Here is a 24,842-nt window from a genome sequence, read left to right as displayed (position 1 = left end):
TTGCAGTCGCTCCGTGCTGGGCGGAGGAGGTCACTTGGAGCTGCTTGTGAGGTCGCAGAGCTACTTACCCCTTGCAAGCAAGTACATTGGGTCGGGTTGGGACTAAGCGCCCTGCTAAGTTGGGGTGGCGGGCGGTTTCAGGCCCGCGCAGCAGGGAGGGGGGGGGGTTTGTTTTAATGTTCTAGTTTTTGTTAATCGCACCAAAACACAGCATGTTCTACACCACACGAGGGAGACAGGTCTCTGGATACAGGTACGCAGCGGGCCCATCCCCTATTGACTTTTTCGAAAACACGCACACATTTACATGGCAGCACAAGAGATGGACACACCTTACACCACATTCTTCTCGCACATCGACCTTCACAGCCCTCACGTGGAACGTTAGGGGATTGGGGGACAGGGTGAAGAGAGGCCTAGTGCTACAATACTTGAAGCGCTGCAAGCCGGCGATAGTCCTATTACAGGAAACTCACCTAGTTGGCTCAACCTCGAAGGCAATAAATAGATGGGGATATAGGTTCCTTGCACATGCTGACTTCTCCTCCGGCTCTAGAGGGACAGGGATACTTATTCGGAAAAGCTTTCCAATGGTATGTCAACAGACAAAAATTGATGATCAGGGACGTTTTGCAGCTGCAACGATACAGTGGGGGGGCCAATTGTATAACTGTGTCTGTATGTCCCTCCCGGCCTGCATGCTACAGCACACACGGCCCTTGCCTCCTTCCTCTTATCTTTACCGACAGCGACACTAATAGGAGGAGACCTTAATGATGTCCTAGACCATGAGATGGATAGACACCCACATAACACAACGGTGTGGGGAGGTGGGCGACTCACTGGACTACTAGACGCCCTGGGACTAACGGACTGTTGGCGCTACAAACACCCCTACGATAGGCAATACACTTACTACTCAGCGACGCACCACTGTCTCTCACGTATAGATTACATTTTAATGTCAGGGGATGGCCTACATGGCGTTGAGGAAGTTGACATCCGCCCCAGGGGAATATCTGACCACTCTCCGCTCCAACTCATATACACAAATCACCGCTCCCATAGAAATCGCATCTTTCCCATTCACGCGGGCTACCTGCAGAGCGCTCCTTTGAGGAAAACCCTTTCTAAAACTGCTAAACACTACTTTCAGGAGAACTCAGACTCTGTGCGCTCCCATGGTATCCTATGGGAAGCATATAAAACGGTCATACGCGGGCAGGCAATTGCATCCATTGTCGCTCACAGACGGACCCGGATTCGAGAAATTAGCACCCTTGAAGGGGCTCTTGAGGAGGCCATTGCCGACCAGGAGGTCCACCCGTCCCCGGGAGCTGCTCAGACAGTCCAGCTGCGACAGGTTGAGTGGATGTCCTACCAGAGGGAAATGGTGCAGACTACAATTCAGGCCACCCGTCATAGGATATACGAATTAGGCGATAAGGCTGGAAAGATGCTGGCCTGGCTCGATTAAAAGGAGAGGGTGGGCAGGGTCATTGCACAACTGACTTCGCCCGGGGGCCGTCTGACCTCGGACCCAAGAGCCATAGCCGACTTGCTAGCTGATCATTGAGGCAATATATACCCCCCAAGCGACTTACACGACCGAGGATGCTTACGACTATATTAAAGATTTGACAATCCCTTGCCTCTCACCAGAGGCGGCACTCCTGCTGGAGGCAGACATCACTGTGGAGGAGGTACGGGAGGCGACTAACGCACTGGCGTCCAGCAAGGCTCTGGGTCCCAACGGTCGCCCGGTGGAACTGTACAAGCACACTGCTTCCATAACTGCCCCCCATCTGCTTAAAATGTTCGAGGATAGCCTACAAATGGGTATGCTACCTAAAGATCAACGCCTTGCCACGATCATCCCGATCCATAAACCTGGTAAAGCCCCGGAAGCATGCAGCTCCTACCGTCCCATTTCCTTGCTAAACGCAGAACCTAAGATCCTTGCCTACTCTCACAGCGCTTGTCTCCCCATCTTGCTACTTTGGTACACCCGGACCAATCGGGCTTTATGCCGATGCCCAACACCTCTCATAATTTGCGCCGTCTACAGGCGGTACTGGCCCGCCGGGAGTACATACAGGAGCCAGCAGTGCTTCTCTCCCTAGACGCCACTATGGCGTTCGACACCGTAGAATGGCCTTATCTATTTGCCGTGCTCCGTCACATGGGCTTCGGCCCCAAGTTCTGTGTGTGGGTCAGCCTGCTCTATGCCGTGCCCCTGGCCCAGATAGCAGTAAATGGCCACGTCTCCAGGGATTTCCCGCTTGGCCGTGGGACGCGGCAGGGCTGCCCGTTGTCCCCCTTGCTGTTCACGCTGATCCTTGAGCCACTGGCATTCTGGATTCGGTGGGAACCATCCATCAAAGGTATCAGGTGGTCGCCGTCCTGGGAAGATAGGATATCTCTCTATGCGGACGATGTCCTTTGCCTCACCTCCCCCAAAAAGTCAGTCCTAGAAATTCTGAATGTTTGTGAAAAGTTTGGGAGGGTTTCAGGATATAGAATTAATTGGACCAAATCAGTCCTGTACGTTCTCGCCGGCAGCCCGCCTTCCCTCCCTGCGGACTGTACGCTGCGTTACACTGACACCCCTTTTAAATATTTGGGAATCTAGGTATCATCCAACCCGGACGAATTCCACGCCCTGAACTTGAGACCCCCACTGGAAAGGTTTACTCGGGATGTTAAGGTGTGGCGTTCCCTCCCTCTCACCCTCCTTGGCAAGGCCGCACTGTTTAAGATTATGGCATTGCCTCGTTTTCTCTACCTACTCGAGAACACACCGTTCCCGGTCCCCTCTTCCTACTTCAGAGCCATCGCAGCTGCAGTTTCTACTTTGTTGTGGGACGGGAAACCGGCACGAATTGCACAATGCAAACTGGTAAAAGATAGGTATGATGGGGGCATATCACTCCCTGATATCAAATTATATTACTGGGCTGCCCACCTTAAGCAGATTAATTACTGGTTACACGCCCCGCAGACCGAGCCCGCCTTTATGGCGGACAGGCAGAATACCGAGTCCAGGGGACTTTTAAGAACCCTTTATAGTCGTGGCGTTCTGTCCGACCTTATCGGTCCGACCCGTCACACGGTCCAACTCTGGTATAAGGCACATAGACACCTTCAGTGCGCAGACACTATCACGCAAATGACACCCCTGTGGGACTCACACAGACTAGGCTTCATGGGAAATAGCAAGGGGTTCCGGGCGTGGGACGCCATAGGCATTTCGGTGGTGGGAGATCTCTTGAGGAAAAACAACATAGTGGACTTAACTTATTTACAAACCAAACACGAAATGGCCCAGTCTGAGTATTATAGATATATGAAGATCCGTCACTCACTTCTGTCGGTCAGATACTACAAGAGTCCACTCCGTTGGAAAATAGGCTGCTAACAGAACATATGTCCCACAAAGCGACGTCCTACACATATAGGAAACTGGTCAACAACCTACCTGACATGCTATCCAAATTGCGCCTGACTTGGGTGGGCGAAATTGGCGACCTTGATGACTCGGAATGGCAAGAGGCACTCTCGTCACCCCGAGAATCAGCGATCCCATCCAGACAAACTAGTTCAGTTAAAAATACTACACCGCACATACTACACCAGAACGGTCCTTTACAAAATAGGGAGGGCCTCCCACGAATATTGCCTCCGCGGATGTGGAGAGAGAGCGACATTCTTCCATACCATTTGGGACTGTAGCCGGGTGGCCACGTACTGGGCAGGGGTGATGCGAACCATTTCTCAATCCACAACTATTTCATTAATGCCCAACCCACGTCGCTGCCTGTTAAACATCTGGGATGCGGAGGATTTGACCCACCGTCAACAAGATTGGGCCATATTTGGGGATGTTAGTGGCAAAACGGAATATTGCCAGACTATGGAGATCTAGCGTACTGCCTACATTGCGAGACTGGTGTAAGGACATGGACGAAGCGATGGTAGCTGAAAAGGCGGTATTTGTCCACCGGGGATGCTCCGAAAAATGGGCGCAAATCTGGGGGGCCTGGAACAAATTTAGGGGAGACATATTTGAGCCACCACGAGTTGACCCGGATGAGTGTCTTTCTGATTCACAGGTTTGATCTAAGGTTTACATAAGCTAACGTGGAACTCCTTTGGCTGTGATAAACCCTGTCCGACTGCTTATCGGGCTTCATACTGTGAGATTGAGTTTTTGGTCACAACGCCAATGTTAATACAGCTGCAGTCCTGACAGTTGTTTTGTCACCTTTGAGGAACTGAACATGATTGCTGTGGTTTTATTTTTAATGTGGGGTTTGTTGTTTGTTTAAAAAAAGAGAAAAATCTTAGACCTAAGTCATGTCGTATATTTACATTCTTACCATCATGTTACAAGATATTTACATCCGCCGCCGGACCCCCTGGGTTGTCGGCTCTAAGGCTGTGTGCTCAGTATACTGCCATATAGATTGTATTACCGTTGCGGCCAGCCCTGGGGGTTGTAGGCCCTACATTGTGTATTCCTATTCATGTACAATAACGGTCTTCAAAAAAAAAAAACGTTAATAGCTGGATCACCGCATTCACCAACACCCTGACTCCCCTCAAGAACAACCCAACAGCAAAATCCCGACCACAGGCCAACTGGAACACAGAGGAACGCAAGTCTGATGAAACAACTGGAGCAGAAATGGAGAACAAGTCAAAACAAGGGAAGACATCTTCAATTAAATTAGTCCTAAAACGCTACCACCAGCAGATACCAAACACCAAGAGCACAGGTCGCATCAATGTCAGCACTAACAGCAGCAAGTTAATCTTTGCCATAAAAGACTTCACCGCACATCCGTCCGCCTCCAGCAACATCAACCCCTCACAAGAACTTTCTATCAATCTCTGAAAATTCTTCTGTAACACAAACACCACCATATACAGCAAATTCAAGCCTCAACCAGATCCCATAAATGTTGCAACTCAACTTCCCATCACGGCCGATGAACGAACCCTGACCTCATGGCCTGTAGGTCACTCGTCCAATTTGGGGATACCATGAAAACCATCCACTTGGGGGCTTTATATGCCCCTAGTCAACATTATACCTTCCCCAAAGAACTACTCTCCAGCCAAGCACTAACATCCATTATCAACTCCTCCATCAACTCAGTCACATTATTGGACACCTGGAATCATGCACCTGCTCAAGAAAATATCTGTGGACCCAGCCACACTTTCCAACTACATACCCATCTTTCGTATACCATATTCACCAAAGGTCTAAGGGAAACAGGTGTGCTTATAGTGCTTATGGGTTTCAGAAATTCTCTGCTTTAGTGATTCAATGTAAAATACAGGAAAAAACATTGTCAGGCAAGCGCACATTCCCGTTGCGTAGGTATCTTCTTAGTTTAATCTTCAGTTCTGGTCAAGTAGATTAAAACTTATGACAGTTTAGCCACCAAGCTCATAACTGTTGCTTCATTTTTAGGTCGAGCATTTGAGACCTCTCGTAAATACTTTAGTATATATGTATATGTACTTTGTGGGATCTGGAGATCAGCCCTAGGACTTACCTGCTTCTGCTTAGGGACTTTTGTTCTGTTCAACTGCCTCGAATTAACTATTTTGATGGAAAGCGACCAGTAGAGGTCAGCAAAATATCAGAATTGTTTTCGGCTTGTTCAACTGCCCCTATGTAACTGTCTTGATAGAAAACGACCAGTAGAGGTCTGTAAAATACCATAATTGCTTTCTGCTGAGGGACTTTTTAAAAAAATTTCTGGCAACTGCCCCTATTTAACTTTCTTGATAGAAAACGACCAGCAGAGGTCAGTAAAATACGAGAATCACTTTAGCATCCTCTAGATTCCAATCCATAAAAATAGTCTTCTACGAGCACACAGACACAATTCTTTTTTTTTTAACAAATCTTTTATTTTTCAGTGATATGAGCACCGGAGGCCCTGATTTTATATTAAAGACTGTGCTTTGGACTATAACATTTCCAGCTGAAAGGCAATATTTCTCTCTATGTGCTCCCATACCTGGCGTGTCACGCAGTTTGGTGCTTACTTTCCGTCAAAGTTAAAGAACAGTAGATGTTTCAGCACCCAGTCTAATGTGCTGCATGGCTAAATACATATAAGCTCCTAAAGGCGAGACCGATTGCATTTAAAATGCTTGTTTAAAAGGTACCAAGTTATGATGGGTTAAAAACTCATCTAGTTGCGCACTGTGCACATGGTGTTATCCTACAACCTTAAATATTTCTACTCGTACACTTTATACAATTGATTATCAGTTATTTATTTTCATAATCTGATTGGTTCAAATTATCATCACAAAATACATTATCTGTGCATTTGTTCACTTTCAATCACAATTTATACAATACATTGTTTAGTGATGCCAGTATTTCCACAATATAACCATTGATCACATTTCACATTTTTCACTCCTTGCCCAATGCATTTCGGTACAGACTGGTACCTTCAACAGGGGCTGATCTGAAAAAATATAAAATAAACTGTTTAAGTGTTGTGTATTTGATTAGCCCATGGGTGTATTCATTTGAGAATTTTGCTATATCGGACCTGTTCGTGGTGTATTTATGTTCGAGTCAACTGTAAAATAAGACCATAATACCTCACGTTACATCTGAGACATAAGGTTTTAGTGTTAAATCTATACCGTATGGTCTGCATCGTTGAGCTTACCTAGTGTTTTCTATAGCCTGAGGCTTGTTAATCTGTGATAAAATACATGAAAGCCCTGTGGTTAGTACTACTCGTTCCTATTTTCCAATGGACGCCATAACATAAGAACGATATTTGAAGCGGTTATCTCCTACCTGATCTTCAATGGTTGTAGTAACCTGTCAATACATAATAGGATACTTTAAACATAGCTTAAGATCACATTCATAAATGTGTCTCAGCTGTAATGTTATTTTGACATACCTGCGAAGGTATATTCTGTCGACCTACAAGGAAAGAAATGCATAACGTAAGTAATGTTATGTCGTTCGAATATGCCTCAGTTACTTTTTCGGGGTTAACCTAGTTATTGCTAAATACCTGTATTTTTGTCAGTCGGTGCTCATAAAAGACGCTGCACCATAAATTCGCCGTGTTTGTTCTCCGCTAAAGTGGGGCCATACTCAAGTCTACCATTTAATCGCTTACGCGATTCGATCGACACTAACGACGTACTACTTCTTCAAGGAGTACCTCTCGAGGTTGCTCTCTGACAACGCCATTTTGTAATCTATGCCGATATTGCGTATTCTAAGGCAACATTCCAATAATGTCGAATGTTTTCAAGATATATGTTACTAGAATCCAGTCAAAATTTTCACAATTTTTGTATTGCCCAACGCTGCGTTGCTACAAATATTCTTGCTCGAGGGGAATATTAAAACGATATTTTTAACTGTTGTGGCCTCAATGTACTGGCCACGTATCTCGTCTGGAATACCACTCCACCATATTTAGAGCGGTGTGTTAAACTCTGTTATGCCCATGGATGTACTTTTTGGGTCGTGGATTCCCTATTGATGTTATGTATAAGGTGTATGTCAACAAATGTTGAACGGTGTATTTGTGTGCATGGTGGTTCGGCTGTATGTTTTGGTGACTGTGGTGTAACATACTTAATCATCAAATACTAAACTTATTTGCTCACTGTCAACATTGTAACGGTCTACAAAAATTCAACATTACCACATATTCCTGCCTTTATATATTGCTGTATGATAGCATTTTAGCATAAAAACAAATTCCTTGAGTCAAGTACAATTATTGTGATCTTAGTTGTAGTGTATGGCCTTGTAAATTTCACACGATGTTACTTAGCTATATGAACAATTTTAAATCACTGCCTTCTGTGCTCTACAGGGTAACATGAAAGGTCATATCTATCATTTAACCCTGTTGGGTGCATTGTTTGCAGATATTTGATCCAATATAACTCTTTGTAAAAGTCTGTCTGTTGTCAATTCCTGTTTTGATCTCCACTTTTTCTATGATCAGAAAACGTAACTGAGAAATCTTGTGGTTGGCTTCCTTCCAATGGGTGGCTAATGGTGACGATAAATGCAAGTTCCGTATCCTACTTTTGTGCTCCGCGAGTCTAGTTTTAATTTTCCGCTCAGTTTTCCCCACATACATCATTCCACATGGGCACTTAATTCCATATACCACATTTGGGCATTGCAGTCACTGGTGTGTCTAAGTTTAATGATTTTGCCCGTGGTTGGGTGTGTGAAGGTATTCCCTATGTTTGCATTGTTGCAGTGTGTACAATTCTGACACCGAATGGTGCCCTTGTGTTCAATCCGTCGGTCATCCGATGTGGTTCGCTTGAGTATTTGTCGAATGTTAGGACCCCTTGTGTAGGCATGCATGGGTGGTTGCAAAAATATTCCATTAAAGTCTCTCTGTGGATAGTAGTTCCCACCTTTGGTTGATAATCCGTCTGATTGCTGTGGATTGTGTGGTGAATTTTGACACAAATACCATTCTATCCTGTTTAACTTTCTGTTTTGGTTGGAGCAACTGCTTGACTCTCTCCTTACTCTGCTCCACTTCTTCCGTGGAGTATCCTCGTTCTTTGTATTTTTGAACATACTGATCCATTCTTAAATTACATGTGTTGGTTTCTGAACATATTCGCTTTATGTGGATAAACTGAGACACTGGTAGATTCTTCATTAATGATCTGGGATGGAAACTGGTATACTGCAATGCACTATTACGATCAGTAGGCTTCATATATAACTCCGTGCTGAAACCTGTGGAGTGTTTAGTTATCCTCACATCAAGAAAATCCATTGTAAGGTAATCAATCTTGTGTGTAAACTGGATCCTTGGGTTCACCTGATGAATGGTATCCTGAAGTGATTCCTTCGCGTCTTGCCATATTAAAAAAATGTCGTCAATGAAACGACAGTACATTTTGACTTTTGTCCAGTGTGTGGATTTCATCAGATATTCCGCCTCGAATTGCGCCATAAAGATATTCGCATATGCAGGAGCCCCTGCAAAGCCCATAGAAGTGCCAGTCATTTGAGCATAATACCGGTCTTTCCACTCAAAGTAGCTGTTGTGTAGGCAAAACTTTAGTAATTTCAAAAGAAACACCTTGTCTGTTGATAGATCTTCCATTTGTAATAAGGCCCATTCTATTGATTCTAACCCCACTGAGTGAGGTATCGAGGTGTACAACGCTACCCGTCTATTGTACATACAATCCAGCTTTCTTCGAACTCTTGTTCAATATCTGAGATCTTTGTTAAAAAATCAGTTGTGTCCTTTTTGTAGGAATGCCATCCTTGCACGAACTGTTGGAGGAAGTAGTCCAAATCTCATCCGAGGGGGTCAAAAATTGACCCGCACCCAGAGACGATAGGTCTAAACAGTGGGTTAGTCAAGTGTCTGTGGACTTTAGGGATCATATACAGTTTAGGACATCTTGGGTGGGCAGTAATTAAATAGCCACTTGTTTTCTCATCTATCCATTCTTGTTCAAGTGAGTTTTGCAACAAGTCTTTGAGCATTTGCTGTAATAATCCTGTTGGGTCCCTGTCCAATAATTGTTATGTATCTGTATCTGAAACCTGTTCTTCAACTTTTCGAACAGGTACGATATCGCAAAATGCACAAATGAATACACCCATGGGCTAATCAAATACACAACACTTAAACAGTTTATTTTATATTTTTTCAGATCAGCCCCTGATGAAGGTACCAGCCGGTACCGAAATGCATTGGGCAAGGAGTGAAAAATGTGAAATGTGATCAATGGTTATATTGTGGCAATACTGGCATCACTAAACAATGTATTGTATAAATTGTGATTGAAAGTGAACAAATGCACAGATAATGTATTTTGTGATGATAATTTGAACCAATCAGATTATGAAAATAAATAACTGATAATCAATTGTATAAAGTGTACGAGTAGAAATATTTAAGGTGTAGGATAACACCATGTGCACAGAGCGCAACTAGATGAGTTTTTAACCCATCATAACTTGATATCCATAACATGCGTAACAAACCTAAACAGTTGCAGCGCCGATAGATAAGACTGATAATTTGATAAAACAGGTGTGCTCCTCACACCCCCATTACCATGGTTTAAAAGGTACAGCATACAGGCACAACAAACAATTGGCTTCGATAGATTTGTCCATTCCCCACGATTTCTTTAAACTTATAACCAGGAGTCTTTTCTAGAAGGTCTATTTTTTTACCATGACTGCAATCAAATTTACTTGTAAAGGTAGAAGTACTCAGAACCTAATTTATTATAAGCCTTTCCTAGACAACCTGTAAATGCTTCAAGAAGGGCTATACTATAGTAAATTAAAGCTTATCAATGCACCCCATCCACAAAAAATTAAATGTGTGGTACAACATCTTTTAGCAGAAGTAACATATAACAATGTATTTAAAGTCCGCTCTAGAAAACACTTTATTTGTAAGAGCTAGTGAGCATTTTGAAATAACATTTTCTGTCACGGAAAGTAGCAATTGATTACCCCCCAAATAAACACAACTCGTTGAACAAAGCATAAGAAAGTAAAATGTGCTGTCGAATAAAACAATGCAATATAAAGTTATTCAAGCATAAGACTAACACCCATGAATGTCCCTCGAAGTTCAAACCAGTTGAAGAGCTGGTACAAAGACTCTTAAATGATCAATGCACTACAAAAGTTTAAAAAAAATGAAAGCTGAACCAAAAAAAGAAAAATAGTTAAGCCTCCGACAAGAGTCCGTTATTTAGCATTTGCCAAATATTTATTTTAATTTTTGTTTTTACAATCTTGGTACAACTATTGTGTGCCTGCAGAGAATGGCAGCATAACATCCAGAATCAAGACAGCAAAAGCTTTAATCAAACAGAATCCACAGCAACAAGCAATGTAAAGCCAATAGGTCTCAACTATGCAACAGCTATTGGCTTGTAAATGTCTTGCTGCTATGGAGCAGGGCTGAAAGTTAGAAGGAAAAAAAAGGCTATAGGACAGGGTCAGCACTGATAATGACGGGCGAGAAATCAGTTTAAGTATGGGGTTATTTTCTGCATTCATAAAAGAAATTCTGGAAGAAATGACAAAACCTTGTCGGCAAATATAAACCAACAAAGAATTCATCTTTTTTTAATGCAGGACAGGAAATGTAAGCTAATGGAGGAGGGTCATGGGAAAAACAAATTAAGCAATAACAAAAATATAAATTAACTGCCACTCAAACAGGTGCCAGGGCTGTAACCTACTGAAAGTGGTATGAAGCTGTCAAAATCTAGAAGGATCTTGGCATGGCTGTGATGTCTGAAACTCACAAGTACTTAAAAGGCACTCAAGGAAAAAACAACTCAACTGTTTAATTATCTTACAACCCCCCCACCCCCGTCCCAAGCTGAAGATCACCTTTTTGGAGGGAGAAAGGTGCAAGTAGAAGAGGGAAGACCGTACTTCAAAGTGGCCAGCAGTGGAACAATAATGGGCTAACAAAAGAGAAGTAACAAACATGAGTGACTACGAAGCCAAGAAATAGGCGGGCTCTAAACCCCCCCCCCCCCGATAAGTAAACTAGGTTTCGCAAGCAATGGCGTGTGCGCAGTCTCCGGTGAAATCAAAAGTATAGGGCATGGGGATGTGAAGGGAGGGGGCAAAATGTCAGAGGCGAAGGTGCGCATCAAAAATACCGAAGGGCAAAAACAGACAGGGCCCTTAAAAAATTTAAGAGCGCATGGGTGAAGGCAGGAGTATGTTTAAAGTAAGGGCAGGAATGCGCCCTGCTTGAGTGAACGCAGACCTTACCACAAAGGACCTTTACAATACAGGTACGTAATTGAACGATTACCAAGCAAGCAAGTTTTTAAAAAAAATACAGCTAACTTGACAATTTCTGCAGGGTCACCACCAAACTTTGCCTTCACTCCTATTTTCTGAAGCGGTTTCTGTTGGCCATAGAACTCCAAGCGCTTTACCAATGCTAGCCAGTGCTAAAGAGCCTGTGTGCTTGTTTCAACATGGTAGAATTAGCTTACACCCAGTTGGCACATTTAATTTAGTTGTAAGTCTCTAGTAAAGTGATACAACATGTGCAAAGTGCCGCCAATTAAATGCTACCAGTGGGCCTGAAGCACTAATTGTTCCATCCACTTAAGTAGGCCTTTAAAACATGTCTCAGACTTGCCATTGCAGCCTGTGCTTAGTTTTAAATAGTAATTTCGACCTCGCAAAAAAAAAAAACATTTTGCCAGGCCTAAACCTTTTTCAATAGATATAAGTCACACTAGGGTAGGCCATTAACTGCCCTTTGGGCGGGTGCATTGTATTTAAGAAGTTGGACATGTACGTTTACGTTTTACATGTCCTAGTAGTGAAAAAACCTCCTAAATTAGTTAGGCAGACCTCTCCTATAAGATATCATTGGCATACCTTATAACACTTAAGTGATAACTTTTGATTGGGAGCAAGTGGGAAAAGTCATGTTTGGTGTTTGAGGAATTGTAATTTAGATCCTTCTTTTGGGTCAAGTCTGATTTTAAATCTCAATTCTGGAAATTACTAAGTTGCCATTTTCTTGTCCTAACCAGTTCATGCTTGCAGCCTGTTCCTGGATCACATGACTGTAGTTGGCAGTTGCCCTTTGTGTATTCTGCACAGACTGCAAATCAAGAGGGTCTGGGTGTTTACAGGAAAGGCCATCCAGGCTTAATTGGACAGGGGGGTCGCGGAGCTGTCACCTACTACACTTGCACTTTAAAGGCACTGGCCTAGCTCAAGTACAAAATATTTCATACTAGCCTACTATGCACCTAGACAGACCGAGGCCAGAAAATGGAGGCAGGAAATTCCAGACACCAAAGAAGAGGGGAAACTCCAGAAGCTTCTCCTGCTTCAAAGAAGGCACCAGGTATAAAAATAGGACCCTCAGACCGACTCTCCAGATCACTTTTGGAAGACTCCGAAGAACTGCTCTGCTGCCTAAGGATTGGTACTGCACCTAGAACCCAGAACCACCACAGTGACACCAAGTGCTAGTTATACGGCCTCCTGATCAGATGCTCAGTGACAGAAAAGGCTACAACCATCTTGAACCCTGCAGCTAGACTGACTGCTGTGAGTACCAACCCCCCCCCCTTCCTAAGTGGTGCCTCCCCAGTTGTGGACCCCTGGGGCTAAAGTTGTTCTTCCAAGCAAGCTGTGGTCTAATCAGAACCGATGCAGCTCTCCGCAGCACCTCATCAGAACCGACGCAAGACTATTGCAGATTGCACAGGTCATGAGAATAGGCACGATGCATCCCTGACAAAGACCTCACATTACTTTGAGACCGCCGCTGCATAGCCCTAAAGCGCCCCACCCAGGATTTAAGGTACATTTCTTTCTTTTTTTTTCTCCTGCAGGAGTAGTATGTCACCCTTGGCTTTGGCCAGATACTCCATGACTTTTCTCCTTTTGACCAGATGATTGAGCCCTTTAACATTGAGGGAAACAATATTAAGGCCCTCCGAGATAGATGTATTACGAGTCATTGGCTACTACGGTGTCGCTCTTGGTCAGGCGTTATATTGTTGAAGAGTCGGTTAGAAGGAGGTGGGTGTGTGTTGAGTATGAATGAGTAAGCTGCATTACTGCTTCTGTACTGTCTCGCGTGTATTGCTGTTACAGTGGTGTCGATTGAACAGACGTATTTCGGGTTTGTGGTGAACATGGTACTGTAGGCTATTACTGTGGATAGACTAGTAGCGCGATAGATTGGGTCCCTGTGTGTGCTCTGCGAGGGTCCCCATGGAGTATCGGAAAGCAGTCCTTTTGCAGAAATATAGTTGAGAAAAAGCATCAACCTCAGATGAAAAAAGCATGCTGAAACAAACCAGATTTTTTTCTTCCCCTCCCCCCCTTACCCCTTTCCCCCTCCCCCTCCCCACTCCCCCCCTCCCCCTCCCCCTCCCCCTCTTTCTCTCCCCCCTCCCACCTCCCCTCTCACAAGAACTTGGGAACTGCGACGGCATTGCCATCCATCTGCGGCACAGGAAGGGATTAGAATGGTGGGTGTAACAGGGAACAGGTAACTAACAATATACAATAGCTGTATGTAGTAAGCAGTATATAGTAGTGTTCGAGACACTGATAAGTCGTGTGGTCATGAAACTTAACTAAGCATTGAAGTTTTAAGAACATACTCAATAAGAGTAATAAGGAAAAGGTACCTGAACATGACTAGTTAGACACGCATACTATGTAAATGTATATGTGTAAAATTTGTGTTCTCAAATGGTATGCGCAATCAAAAGAGAAGATGATATGGGGTGACTTTCTACAGGTACACATATAGTCTCTGAGAATCACTGAGACCTTGGTATGTTCATGGTGCCAAAGGTGATGGAGCAGAGCGCACGCCCTGATTTCGGATTAAGGAGCACAAAGCGATTTCCATCCTAAAACACTCGATAAAGATATTAGTGGATGTGCAGATGACCTCGGTATGAGCACTGAGCGGTCTTACCTGACGGAGTCAATCAGATCAATTCAAAGCATCAACAGAAACTGAAGCGGAAGAGGCAGCCGAGTGGTCAGCTGCTCAAGGGTGAGGACTATTTTGACTTACTATCAACTGTAAAAGATACTGAACAATGAGAACACTATGAACTTCAAGTTAGAGGCTAGAGATGGTACTGTTAGAGTCATCCATGACCAGAACCCGAGTTTATATTTTCTTGAGAGTTGGTCTTCCGTTTGTTTGAAGAGCCGTTGGACAAGTCCATACTCTGCGTTGGAGAATCTCCGATGAATTGTGCCAGTGCATTGGGGTCCGTGAAGAATTTCGGTTTGCCCTGTATGGTGATTCTAAATTTCGCCGGACCAACAAAGGAGTACTCAATGCCTTTCGATCTAAGTTTTTCTCTCAGGGCCAGGAAGCCTTTCCGGACTTAGAGTGTGTCCTTCGAGTAGTCCTGGGTGAAAGTTATATGGTGGCCCTCCCAAGTGATTTTGTGATTGCGTCTTGCGAATTGAAGTATAGCTTCCGTATGCTGGTACCTCAGTGGTTTGCATATCAGTGGACGTGGGCCTCTGTAGCCGTGAGGAATGTAGCTGGGGACTCTGTCGAGTTCAAACTCGTGGTGGAAGGAGATCCCTGTTATCTTCGGAATCCAAGCTTCTAGAAAGTCTACGCAGGAATTCGCATCTTTCTCTGCATTTTCCGGGATTCCAAAAATGCGCACGTTGCCCCTTCTGTTTCGGTCCTCCAATTCCGCTACTTGGCGTCTGAGTTGGTCCATTGATCCCTGGAGTTGCCGTATGGAAGTGGATGCGGTATTGGATTTGTCTTCTAAATCACTAATTCTCTGTTCCGCTTCATCTATGCTTTTGTGTACAGAGCTCATGTCCGCTCTAATTGCAGTAAGTTCCAGCTGCATAGTGTCAGTGTTGGATTTGGTTGACTTTGCTAGGTTGTGTACTTCTGCTAGTTTTTTCAGGATTACCTCTAGGGTGCTACTGACGTCCGCCCTTGATTTAATAGGAGAGTCCGACAGTGAGGGTTCCGGCTTCACCTTTTTGTTGTTCTTTTTCTCGTCTCTGTCCGCCATTTTGAAGGAGATCCGTGTGTGGTTGAATTTATTGCGGTTGCCTTCCAGCTTGCGAGAAATCGCAGGGTGACCTGTAGGGTGTCAGAGCGCTGGTTGAGTCAGGCTGACTATCAGAAACCCCAAGGTTGTGTCGTAGGTCTCGGAGGTCTGTCAGGTAGCGACGTCGTGCTCCAGATGAGGGTCGATTCTCTTGTGTTTGAGCTTGGCTTTCAAATGGAGTGTGCAGTAAGTTAGAACTTCTCAGAAAAGTATAGTTTTGAACGTTATGTGATGCTCCTTCGACCTGCACTACTTGTGGGTTTGTGACAAAGAGATGGTAGGGTGAGCTACAGCACTCTGAGACTGCAGGGCTGATTGTACAAAGAACGCCTAATGCTCAAAGTACATAGATTACACCTTGCATTGCTGTTTTCGCGCCCAAAAAGTCGGTAGAATTGAGCATAGTCGCCATTTTGGGGTCAGGCGCTAGTGAAGGTAGGCTCCTCCAAGTTTTGGTTCAAACGCTGGTTAAAGTGCGCTCTCAAAATCAGGGGACTCCCTCATGAAGGTGCAGGGTGAAGTCGCCATGCCTTTGGAGTGATCCGCTGGGTAATTGCGGTGATCCAGTGCCTTTAAAGTGATTTACAGTCAAGGCTGATAGCAGGCGGCCATCTTAGGGTCAGGCAGGCAGTCGGGCATATGGAGTCGCCAGTAATTATACACTACATCGGTGAAATGAAGATATCCACCGGAGAGCCAAGTATTGGCTAGAGCAATCTCCAAGGCTCACCTCTTCTCTCTGTGAGACGCTTAGATCCGCCGTTGCTCGCCGATGCACGCTATGAGACATGCCGCCTGCTAGAGCGCCGCTCCGGGACACATCCTCGGTCGCGTGGCACAAGTTGACAACAGAGGTGCATTCAGCGGGAATCAGGAGCCCAAAACCACACCGAGTGTGCCTCAGAGCATCCGAAGCCTCAATCTTCCATCGGTTCGGTTGCAAAGTTATTTTAGCGTCCCTAGGGTCTCGAAGTCCGTTCCCCTGTGCAGCAGCGAGAAGGCTAGGCGGCCATTACCAGCGCCGTCCAAGCCACGCCCCCTTAAGGTACATTTCTAAGCGGGACTAACTTGGTCGCTCTATCCGTCCCGCGCTCCATCGTGATCAGTCTGAACTTGTAAATTTGTGTCAATCCGGTGCAAACCGGTAACCACTGTTGGCACTTTCTGCTTTTAAGCACTAAGTTACAAGAGGGTTAAGCACAGGTTAATTTAGTGACTTCTGTGGATCAACCTGATGGGGTTTGTTTGTTATTGTAGCATGAGAAAGATACACACCCTCCTCAAGCAACAGCCCAATTTCTCACACGTACGTTTTATCTTAATTATAAAAAAGTGATTAGGGTTCAGGCGTGAGTAGAGGTATAGGAAGGTACAAGTGATTTTAGGGTTCAGGGATGGGTAGAGGTAAAAGGAGGCAAGGGTAATTTTAGGGTTTGGGGATGGGTAGAGGTAAACTAAGGTAAGGCTGATTTTATGGCTCAAGTGTGGGTGGAGGTAAAGGGAGGACGGGTGATTGTCTGGGTTGGTAGATGTAAAGAGGTAAGCTAGAAACACCATTTGAAAAAACCTCATGTTTGATGAATAAAACATCCTCAAAATTATAAAAGGAGGTAACCAACAAATAAGAAAATCTGACTACGCTGCAAACGTTAATTCAGATGAACAAACTGTATGGCAACAGTCACACAAAGGGAGTATGTTTACAGCTATATCAATTAAACAGACGCGGGGGGCAAAATGTAATTTACAGACAATGGTCACAGGCAACAGCTTCTTTATTGCTCGTTTTTTCACGTTCAGCTCTTGGAAATACCAGGAAGCACAAGCTTAAACTTTAGACAGGTTCAAGTTGTCTGCAAGCAAAATCAAAGGGAAAAAAAACAATCCTAGCTCAAGCAGAGTGGAAGACCACTAATAAAGAAATCAATCAGTGGTTGATCTATGTTCCAGTTCCAGAGAAGAAAACGAACACATTGAGATAAAGTGAAGCGACACACTGGCCAGTGAAAAGGAAGAAAATGAATGAGACAGTGAAGCCAAGATATGCTAACTAGATGGTGGGCCAAAAGTTCATTTTTATATTTGGATTTTTTTTTTCTTTTAAGAAAATAGATTGAAGCAAGCAACAGCACATGCACAGTCTCAGGAGAGAACTACAAATGAAGGAGACTATCAAATGTATCTTCTGTCTCAGGCAATGACATTCCAGTGGCAAAACAGCTAGCTGAAAGGGAATCGGGACACCTGCTGGACATCTCACTGCTGAACCAAGAGTACTATCATCTTAACAGATACTCTTTCCAGGTCTACTTGAAAAAGACCTATGTAATCCACCACTTTACAATGACTAGGAGATTGTCTGCCCTGTCCTTCATGGATGAGGGATAAGCAAATCTGAAATTATCTTATTTAGAGGACACCTTACGCTGAGGCATTACAGGTGGTGTGCAATACCATTCCTTATTTGCAAATTTAACAAGGTGTATGATAAAAGTTATGTTTTCAATGTTTAAGTAAATAAGAAAAATCCATTTAAACACTGGGAATAAGAGCTGCTTTGGTACTTTACAAAAAACTAGACTCTTGGGAAAAAACGTGAAATTTCTTGCTAAAAAGAGAAAGTTTTTCATAGTTTTCTCAGGAAAGATCATAAAATTAACTGCTGGTTATGGCCTTTAAGGCAGTGTAATAACTGCACAGTATGTAAGTCAGTGACATTTGCTTGCTTTCTTTTACTACTACTTACCCGGTCCTCCTGACTTACGCGAGCAGACAGTTTAAGCATCTGGATTCTGGACTGATTGAACAAGATTTTTTAAACAACCAGTCTAATGCCATTTCCAATCTACGTCTTTGTAGTGTTTTTTTACTGTGTCGAACAGACAACTGGAATGGCAATTGTATAAGTAGTAGGACAAATGAAATTACCAAATTAGTAGTGATTCCATTTTAGTAGTAATGCCATTTCTATATAAATACATTTTTTTATATTTGAGAAAAGGCACAAATATTTGTGTTAGGAATGCCTGCACAACTCCAACTTGGTCTGACTCAATAGAGTATCAAAGACTGAGACTAGCACTCACCTAAATTGGCAGTGGATTGTCTCGCATGTAAATTTGCATATGCTTCTGATCTCAATGGAAGAGAGGAGGATGGTGTTTTTGCCATTCTTTTCTTTTTAGCTTTGACTTCTGCCATGTGCCAGTCGCCGTCTTCTTCCTCGTCACTTTCACTTAGGTCATCAAAACCAAAATATTTTATTCTATAGCTGGAACGGCCGGGAATTTTAGACCCCCCTTCACCACCACCACCCTCGTCCTGGTCTTCAAACCCAAAAAACTCCAGTTTGGCATCCTTTTTTGATTTTGTATGGCTAGGTCGAAATCTGGTATACGTTTTGGTGGTCGCAGTATCAGCTTTTTTACGGAGACGCCCAGCTTCTCCTAAATCGGTAGTAGCTGTTGCAGTTAAATCATCTATACTTCTATCCAGGGTATCCTGTATTGTCACATTACAAACAGACAAACAAGATGGATGGAGGACAGTGTAGTCTCGAGTCCGCCCACTTGTCCTGACAGCACTACTTAAAGCACCTTTTTTTGCTGTGTTCAACTTACTTTTGTCGGACTCATCTGACTTGGCCACAGAATGAATTGTGCCGTCCATTACTTTGTCAAAATCAGCTGTTCCGTGAGACTGCTTTCCTTTGCTGGGCCTACAGTAAGTTCTGCAATTGCTAAGTTTCACAACACTTTGCAGTTCATCGTCACCATCCTCTTCAAATGCCTCTTGTGGATGGTCCTGATCATTTGTGTTTGTTACACCATCCACTTGGCTTTTTGTCTCTGAATTCCCACTGCTAAATTCAACCTGAATTTCATCTGGTGTTATATCTTCATGGTCTTGCTCATCCCAGTCGTATAGTGTAGTTCTTAAAGATACTTGTGTTTGAGATATTCCTGATGGAGATTGTGGCCTCTTTCCTGCATGCGAGTCGGGGATGTCATCGTGCAACTGGACATCTGCGTTTTGTTCAACTGCTGCAGTTTCAACTGGATGTTTCACACTGTCTTCTTTAGCATTCACATAGGAATAATTATTTTTCTCCTCTTGGTTTATATGAGGTTTTTTAACTACAAAAAAAGATAATAAACACAGTTAACATTAAATGCACATGACAAACTTCATTTTGAAAATAACAGTAATGAGGACTTCTAATACACCAGCAGTTGTGATGCAATTTTATGTCATCAACACACACAAAAAGAAAAGTAATTTCTACAATCCTGTGAAGCCAGATATACTTTTATGAAAGGGCAGGGGAATGCTGAATTCAGATCAAAGACTCTTCAATAACAAGCACTGACAAAGGTCATGGTTCAGCATATAGTGTACAATATACATAGCTCCACTATATGCTTGCAATACAAACTTTAAATTTGGAAGAGATTCCCGGATGTGGCGGTATGCTATAGCCTTGGAACCGGACGTAGCTGGCTCTACTATCCTTAGTCGAGGGTCTTTAACAAGGGAGCAGGTCTTTAATGGCCAATAGAGCGAACTACGTTGGGCTCTAAGGTTATTAGAACATTCTGCCCCTACAGGGAAGAATGTCCTCATTTGTAAAGCAAAGGCCTCAATGAGCCCAATGAGGTTGAAATTTCCTCGCGCTCTGAAGTGTTTGATCACAGCAACAGTTGTGAAAAAACATTGGAATGTTGCTGCTCCGGGCTTCTACCAGCCATTAGAAGCCCTGACCACTCCATTGTCTTCAATGGTGAGCTCGACATTCCTATTTCCAAATAACAGCTGTGCAATGGACTTTAATATTTTTATTACTAGGGGGACGAGAAAAAAATACCTAACGAAGGACTCCGGCAGATACAGCGCTACAATGTCAATCACACAACTTATAACTACAATATTTTTTAAAGGAGAAAGAAAATATATCACCATCTAGGAGAGCACCCCAAGTGCGGCAAAATAGATGGTGTTATTTAAAGATGGATAATAAATAAAAGAAATATCATTTTTAGGTGGATGTGACCAATGTGCGCAGACATTGTGCAGTCACTAAAAGTGAACTGAGTCAATGAGTACAGAGGGCTGCCCTTTGACCCATGCTGAATGGTGAGGTTGGCGGAAGTCAAATGCGATTGACAATGTAACGGTCCAACAGATTAAGCCCGCTGACCAACAACTCCTCTGTATCTGTGTAGGCCTTAAAGGACAGACCATAATAAAAATAAAAAATAAAACTACAGTGAGATCGGAGTTCTAGATTAATGTCAATTCTGGGGAAAAAATGGCCAAGTAGTAGGAGCCCAGCCAGAATATAATTTAAATCTCATGATTGCTTTCCAATTTAAAACAAGCATTGGCATAGCCAATAGGTCTCGCCTTTGGGAACTTATAAGCGTTTAGCCAGAGATACTGGTCTTGCCAATGTCTAAGCTTTGTTGCAGAGGATTGTGGTTACTATGCAGCATGTTAAAAAGTAATAATAAACAAGTGTTATAAGCATTTTCGTGTAGAGGTATTATATATATATATATATATATATATATATATATATATATATATATATATATATATATATATATATATATATATATATATATATATATATATATATATATATATATATATATATATATATATATATATATATATATATATATATATATATATATATATAACCTACTGGCGGTCGCCAGTAAGTATATATAGTTAGGATTTTTTGTCTATGGAACTTTTGAAAATTCTATGTCTAATAACTTTGGCGTTTGTGGACGGAATCGGCATTTTGTTTCTGAGCAGCCCCTGAAAATTTGGGGGGGTTTCGTCAAGGGGGGGCCGAGAAAAAAGGGGGGTCCCAAAACGCATTTTTCCCATGTTAATTTCCATAGGGCCTTTGGCCTCACTTTTAGCTCGAACGGCTGAATGGATTTGCACGAAACTTGGCAAAATTGTAGGGACTGTTAGCCCGATGTGCCTTTGCTAGGTCTCAATATATGTGCTCCAGTGGATTTTGAGAAATTAACGTTCAAAACAAGATATATATCTGTAACAGCGCTCCGGGCTGCGCTCCGGTCCGCTTCCGTTTCGCGAAAAGTAACTTTGCGATACGAAGCTCCCCGGTGTCTGTCAACATTCTAAACAGTCCGGAGCGGCCGCCATCTTATCTCTCGGTAGGATCGAGAGAGAAGAAGAGGTGAAAAACAAAGGGGGAATTTAATGAAAGGGGGCAAGGTATACCCCTCTTGACCCCCTAGGAATGTTGTTGGGGTTATTAAAGGGTCCCGTGGGGAAAATAAAAAAAAAATTATTTTTCACGGTAGAAGCGCTTCCCGGGCCGCGAACTGGGCCGCAAACTGGTAGCGAAACGGGAATTCGCCATTTTGTGCTTCGTTTTAAATTACTAGGTATAAGGGGGTGCGGGAAACGTATCCTAATCCCTCATGTTTTCTGAGGGTGGCTGAGGAGGCTCATATATGTTGATATATGTCTTCCAGCGGCTGTGCGTGAGCTTTTTATTTTTTTTTTGCTGCGTGACGTCTGTTAACGTTCGATTCGATGGAAATCAGGAAGTGTTGACCGCCAATTTGTCAGTGCGATAAAATATTTTGTTATAAATGAATCCTTATTGATAAACATTGTCTGCGCCATCTTGCCTTTTTTCCGATGCCACAATTTTGTCGTGCACGGCAGCCATTTTAGATGCCAGGCCGGTCCCAGGCTATCACCTAGCCCTGCGGATGTAGTTTATGGCCCCAGCTGTAGAGAATCCAGACATGCCAACCCTCCCGATTCAGGCGTGAGACTACTGATTTCAGTGCTAGTCTCCCGCCTCCCGATTTCTGCAAGCAAAAACCCGGGGGCATATTACCAACAACTAGCGATAATTTTTGTCTCTAACTTGTTTAGAGACAAAAATTATCGCCGCACATCGGCGATTTTTATCGCAGATAAACCTTGCTATTAGCAAGGTTTATCGCAAATGCGAAAAAAAACGGCCGCAATGCATGAATATCGCTGAAAAGTCAGCGATATTCATGCATTATCGAGCAAATGCTCTTAGCCATGTTATCCACCTCCCATTGGATAACATGGCTAAGAACTGCTCAGGTCAGGTGTTAGCTTTTGGAGATATTCGCGCTTAGCGCGAATATCTCCAAAAGTTGGTAATAGGAGATAGCGATGTTAGGGACTGTTTCCAGTCTCTAACATCTTGGCACGCCCACTTTGCATGTCATTAGTGATAAATATCACAGACATGCAAAGCGGGGCCCAAGATGGTCGCTATCTCCTTTTAGCTGTCACTAACTGGTGTTAGCGACAGCTTGGTAATAGGGAGATGATTTTATCTCCGCTTTCTTGGCTTTTAAAGCCAAAAAAGCGGAGATAAACCCCCTTGATAATATGCCCCACGATTCCTCGGGGGTTTCAGCTGACAAGGCTTGGTATTGTGTTACGTGGTAATTTTTCCAGGAAACGTCAGAGGGTCGATGCAGGGGTTCTAGAAGGGGTGATACACCATTTAAGCCTCATGAACAAGCGCATGGTCTTTTAAAGATCTGTGAAGTACTCGGGGCGGCGGTGTGTGTGTGTCCTCTTTCAGGAGCGGGGGGGGGGGCACTGCCAGCAACTTGCCAGGCAGTGTTCAACACTTGCATCACCCTTTCTCTGCCTGCTATTGCGCTCCATGCTTCGGAAAGGTAAGAAAAAGAACGTGCATTTGAGTTTGAAATGTCCGATCCTGTAGCAGTACACTTGCAAAGCCCACACATGACAATAACCCGATTCAAGGCCCCATTCACCCGATTTTTTAAAAATATATAACACTCCAACAAAGTAGGATTATAAAACTTTATTAACTTTTAAATATAACGAACGGAACAAAAACTGTAAAAACATTTAAACATTTTTGACAAAAAAAGGCAACAATGGTCAGAAGCTGTCTTTTGTGCGAATAGTCCCAAGGCAGCACAACGTGCTGAGTTCTGGACGGCACCCAGGTGACATCACCTGGGTGCCGCACTGGTTTTTGGGATCCTACAATGCAGCTCAGAAAAACAGCGTGGGGCGTCCCGGGTGGTGCGGGGGGAGGCCTCGTCAGTAGCGGGCTGTTGTGCGAATAGTCCCAAGGCAGCAGAACGCGCTGAGATGTGGATGGCACCCAGGTGATGTCCAGTAAACTGCCGCACTGGTTTTGGTATCCTACAATGCTGCTCCGAAAATTGGCGTGGGGCGGCCCGGGGGGGGCGTGGGGGAGGCGGCGTGAACGGGCCTCCCCAGGTGGCGGCCATCCAGCTGAGTTGCGCCCGCTCTTGCGGCTACAGCGTCTCGCTCACCATGTTGTTGAGTTGCTCCCACTCTTGCAGTGCAGCGATAGGCGGCTGCCACAGGACTCTTAAAATGGCGGACGGCTCTTCGGTTTTGGGCCTGGTCCACTAAAATGGCCCTGGGACACCTTGGAACTCGGACGCTTGCCTGCTAGGGCTTGGGCTCCATTCTCGAAAGCGTCCCCTCAGCCGTGAAGATTCTACAAAAGTCTTGGGGGCCCTCGACTCCTGCGGGCTTCCGGTGGGGAGCGGCTGCCATGATTGCTCGCGGAATGACCACGACGGAGCCACGAGATGGTGGTACTCTCATGCTGACGCCAGCTTCAGTCTGAATCATCCAGAAACAAGGTGGGGCTTTCATCGTTAGGGAAAAAAAAATGTTCTAAACCAATGAAAAGTGTTATTTTTAGGTCATATGACCAAGCCTTCCATCTTTAGGAAACCAAAAGTAAAATGAACCAATGAAAAGTTTTATAAACAAGTCACATGACCTGTTATGCGGCATAGGGCTACAAAAAGCGTAGAAAATCCGTTGGCACGTGAGGCGGCGTCAGTAGCGGACCGATGTGCGAATAGGCCGAAGGCAGCACAATGCGCCGAGATCCGGATGGCACTGAGTTAGTGTCCAGCAAGTTGCTGCACTGGTGTGGCTATCTTACAATGCTGCGCCGAAAGTCGGCGTGGGGCGCCCCATTGGCCTGTGAGGTCGCGTCAGTCAGTGGGGGCTGTGCGTCTCCCCCAAGATGGAGGCTCCTCGGCTGCAGTGCGGCGCCCCTTATCTTTTCACTCGCCGTCCAACTGAGTTGCGTCCGCACTTGCGGCTACAGTAGGCCGAAGGCAGCACAACGC

At 44.1% G+C, this 24,842-nt stretch overlaps 1 protein-coding gene across 2 annotated transcripts in view; it reads right to left on the bottom strand.

Moving 5' to 3' along the window:
• Positions 1-24,842, bottom strand: part of WAPL (WAPL cohesin release factor) — a 1,140,053-nt gene that overhangs the window by 1,009,790 nt on the left and 105,421 nt on the right. The window contains exon 3 of one of the 2 annotated variants that reach the window (XM_086922027.1): positions 18,732-19,781. In XM_086922027.1, coding sequence (XP_086778153.1) covers positions 18,732-19,781 — 1,050 coding nt within the window. The remainder of the gene's footprint in view (positions 1-18,731; positions 19,782-24,842) is intronic. The other variant, XM_086922028.1, reaches the window with a different exon arrangement.

The sequence above is a fragment of the Lissotriton vulgaris genome, chromosome 5 (genome assembly GCF_964263255.1).
Source record: "Lissotriton vulgaris chromosome 5, aLisVul1.2, whole genome shotgun sequence".
Classification (NCBI taxonomy): Eukaryota; Metazoa; Chordata; class Amphibia; order Caudata; family Salamandridae; genus Lissotriton; species Lissotriton vulgaris.
This window is presented reverse-complemented; position numbering and strand designations above follow the sequence as displayed.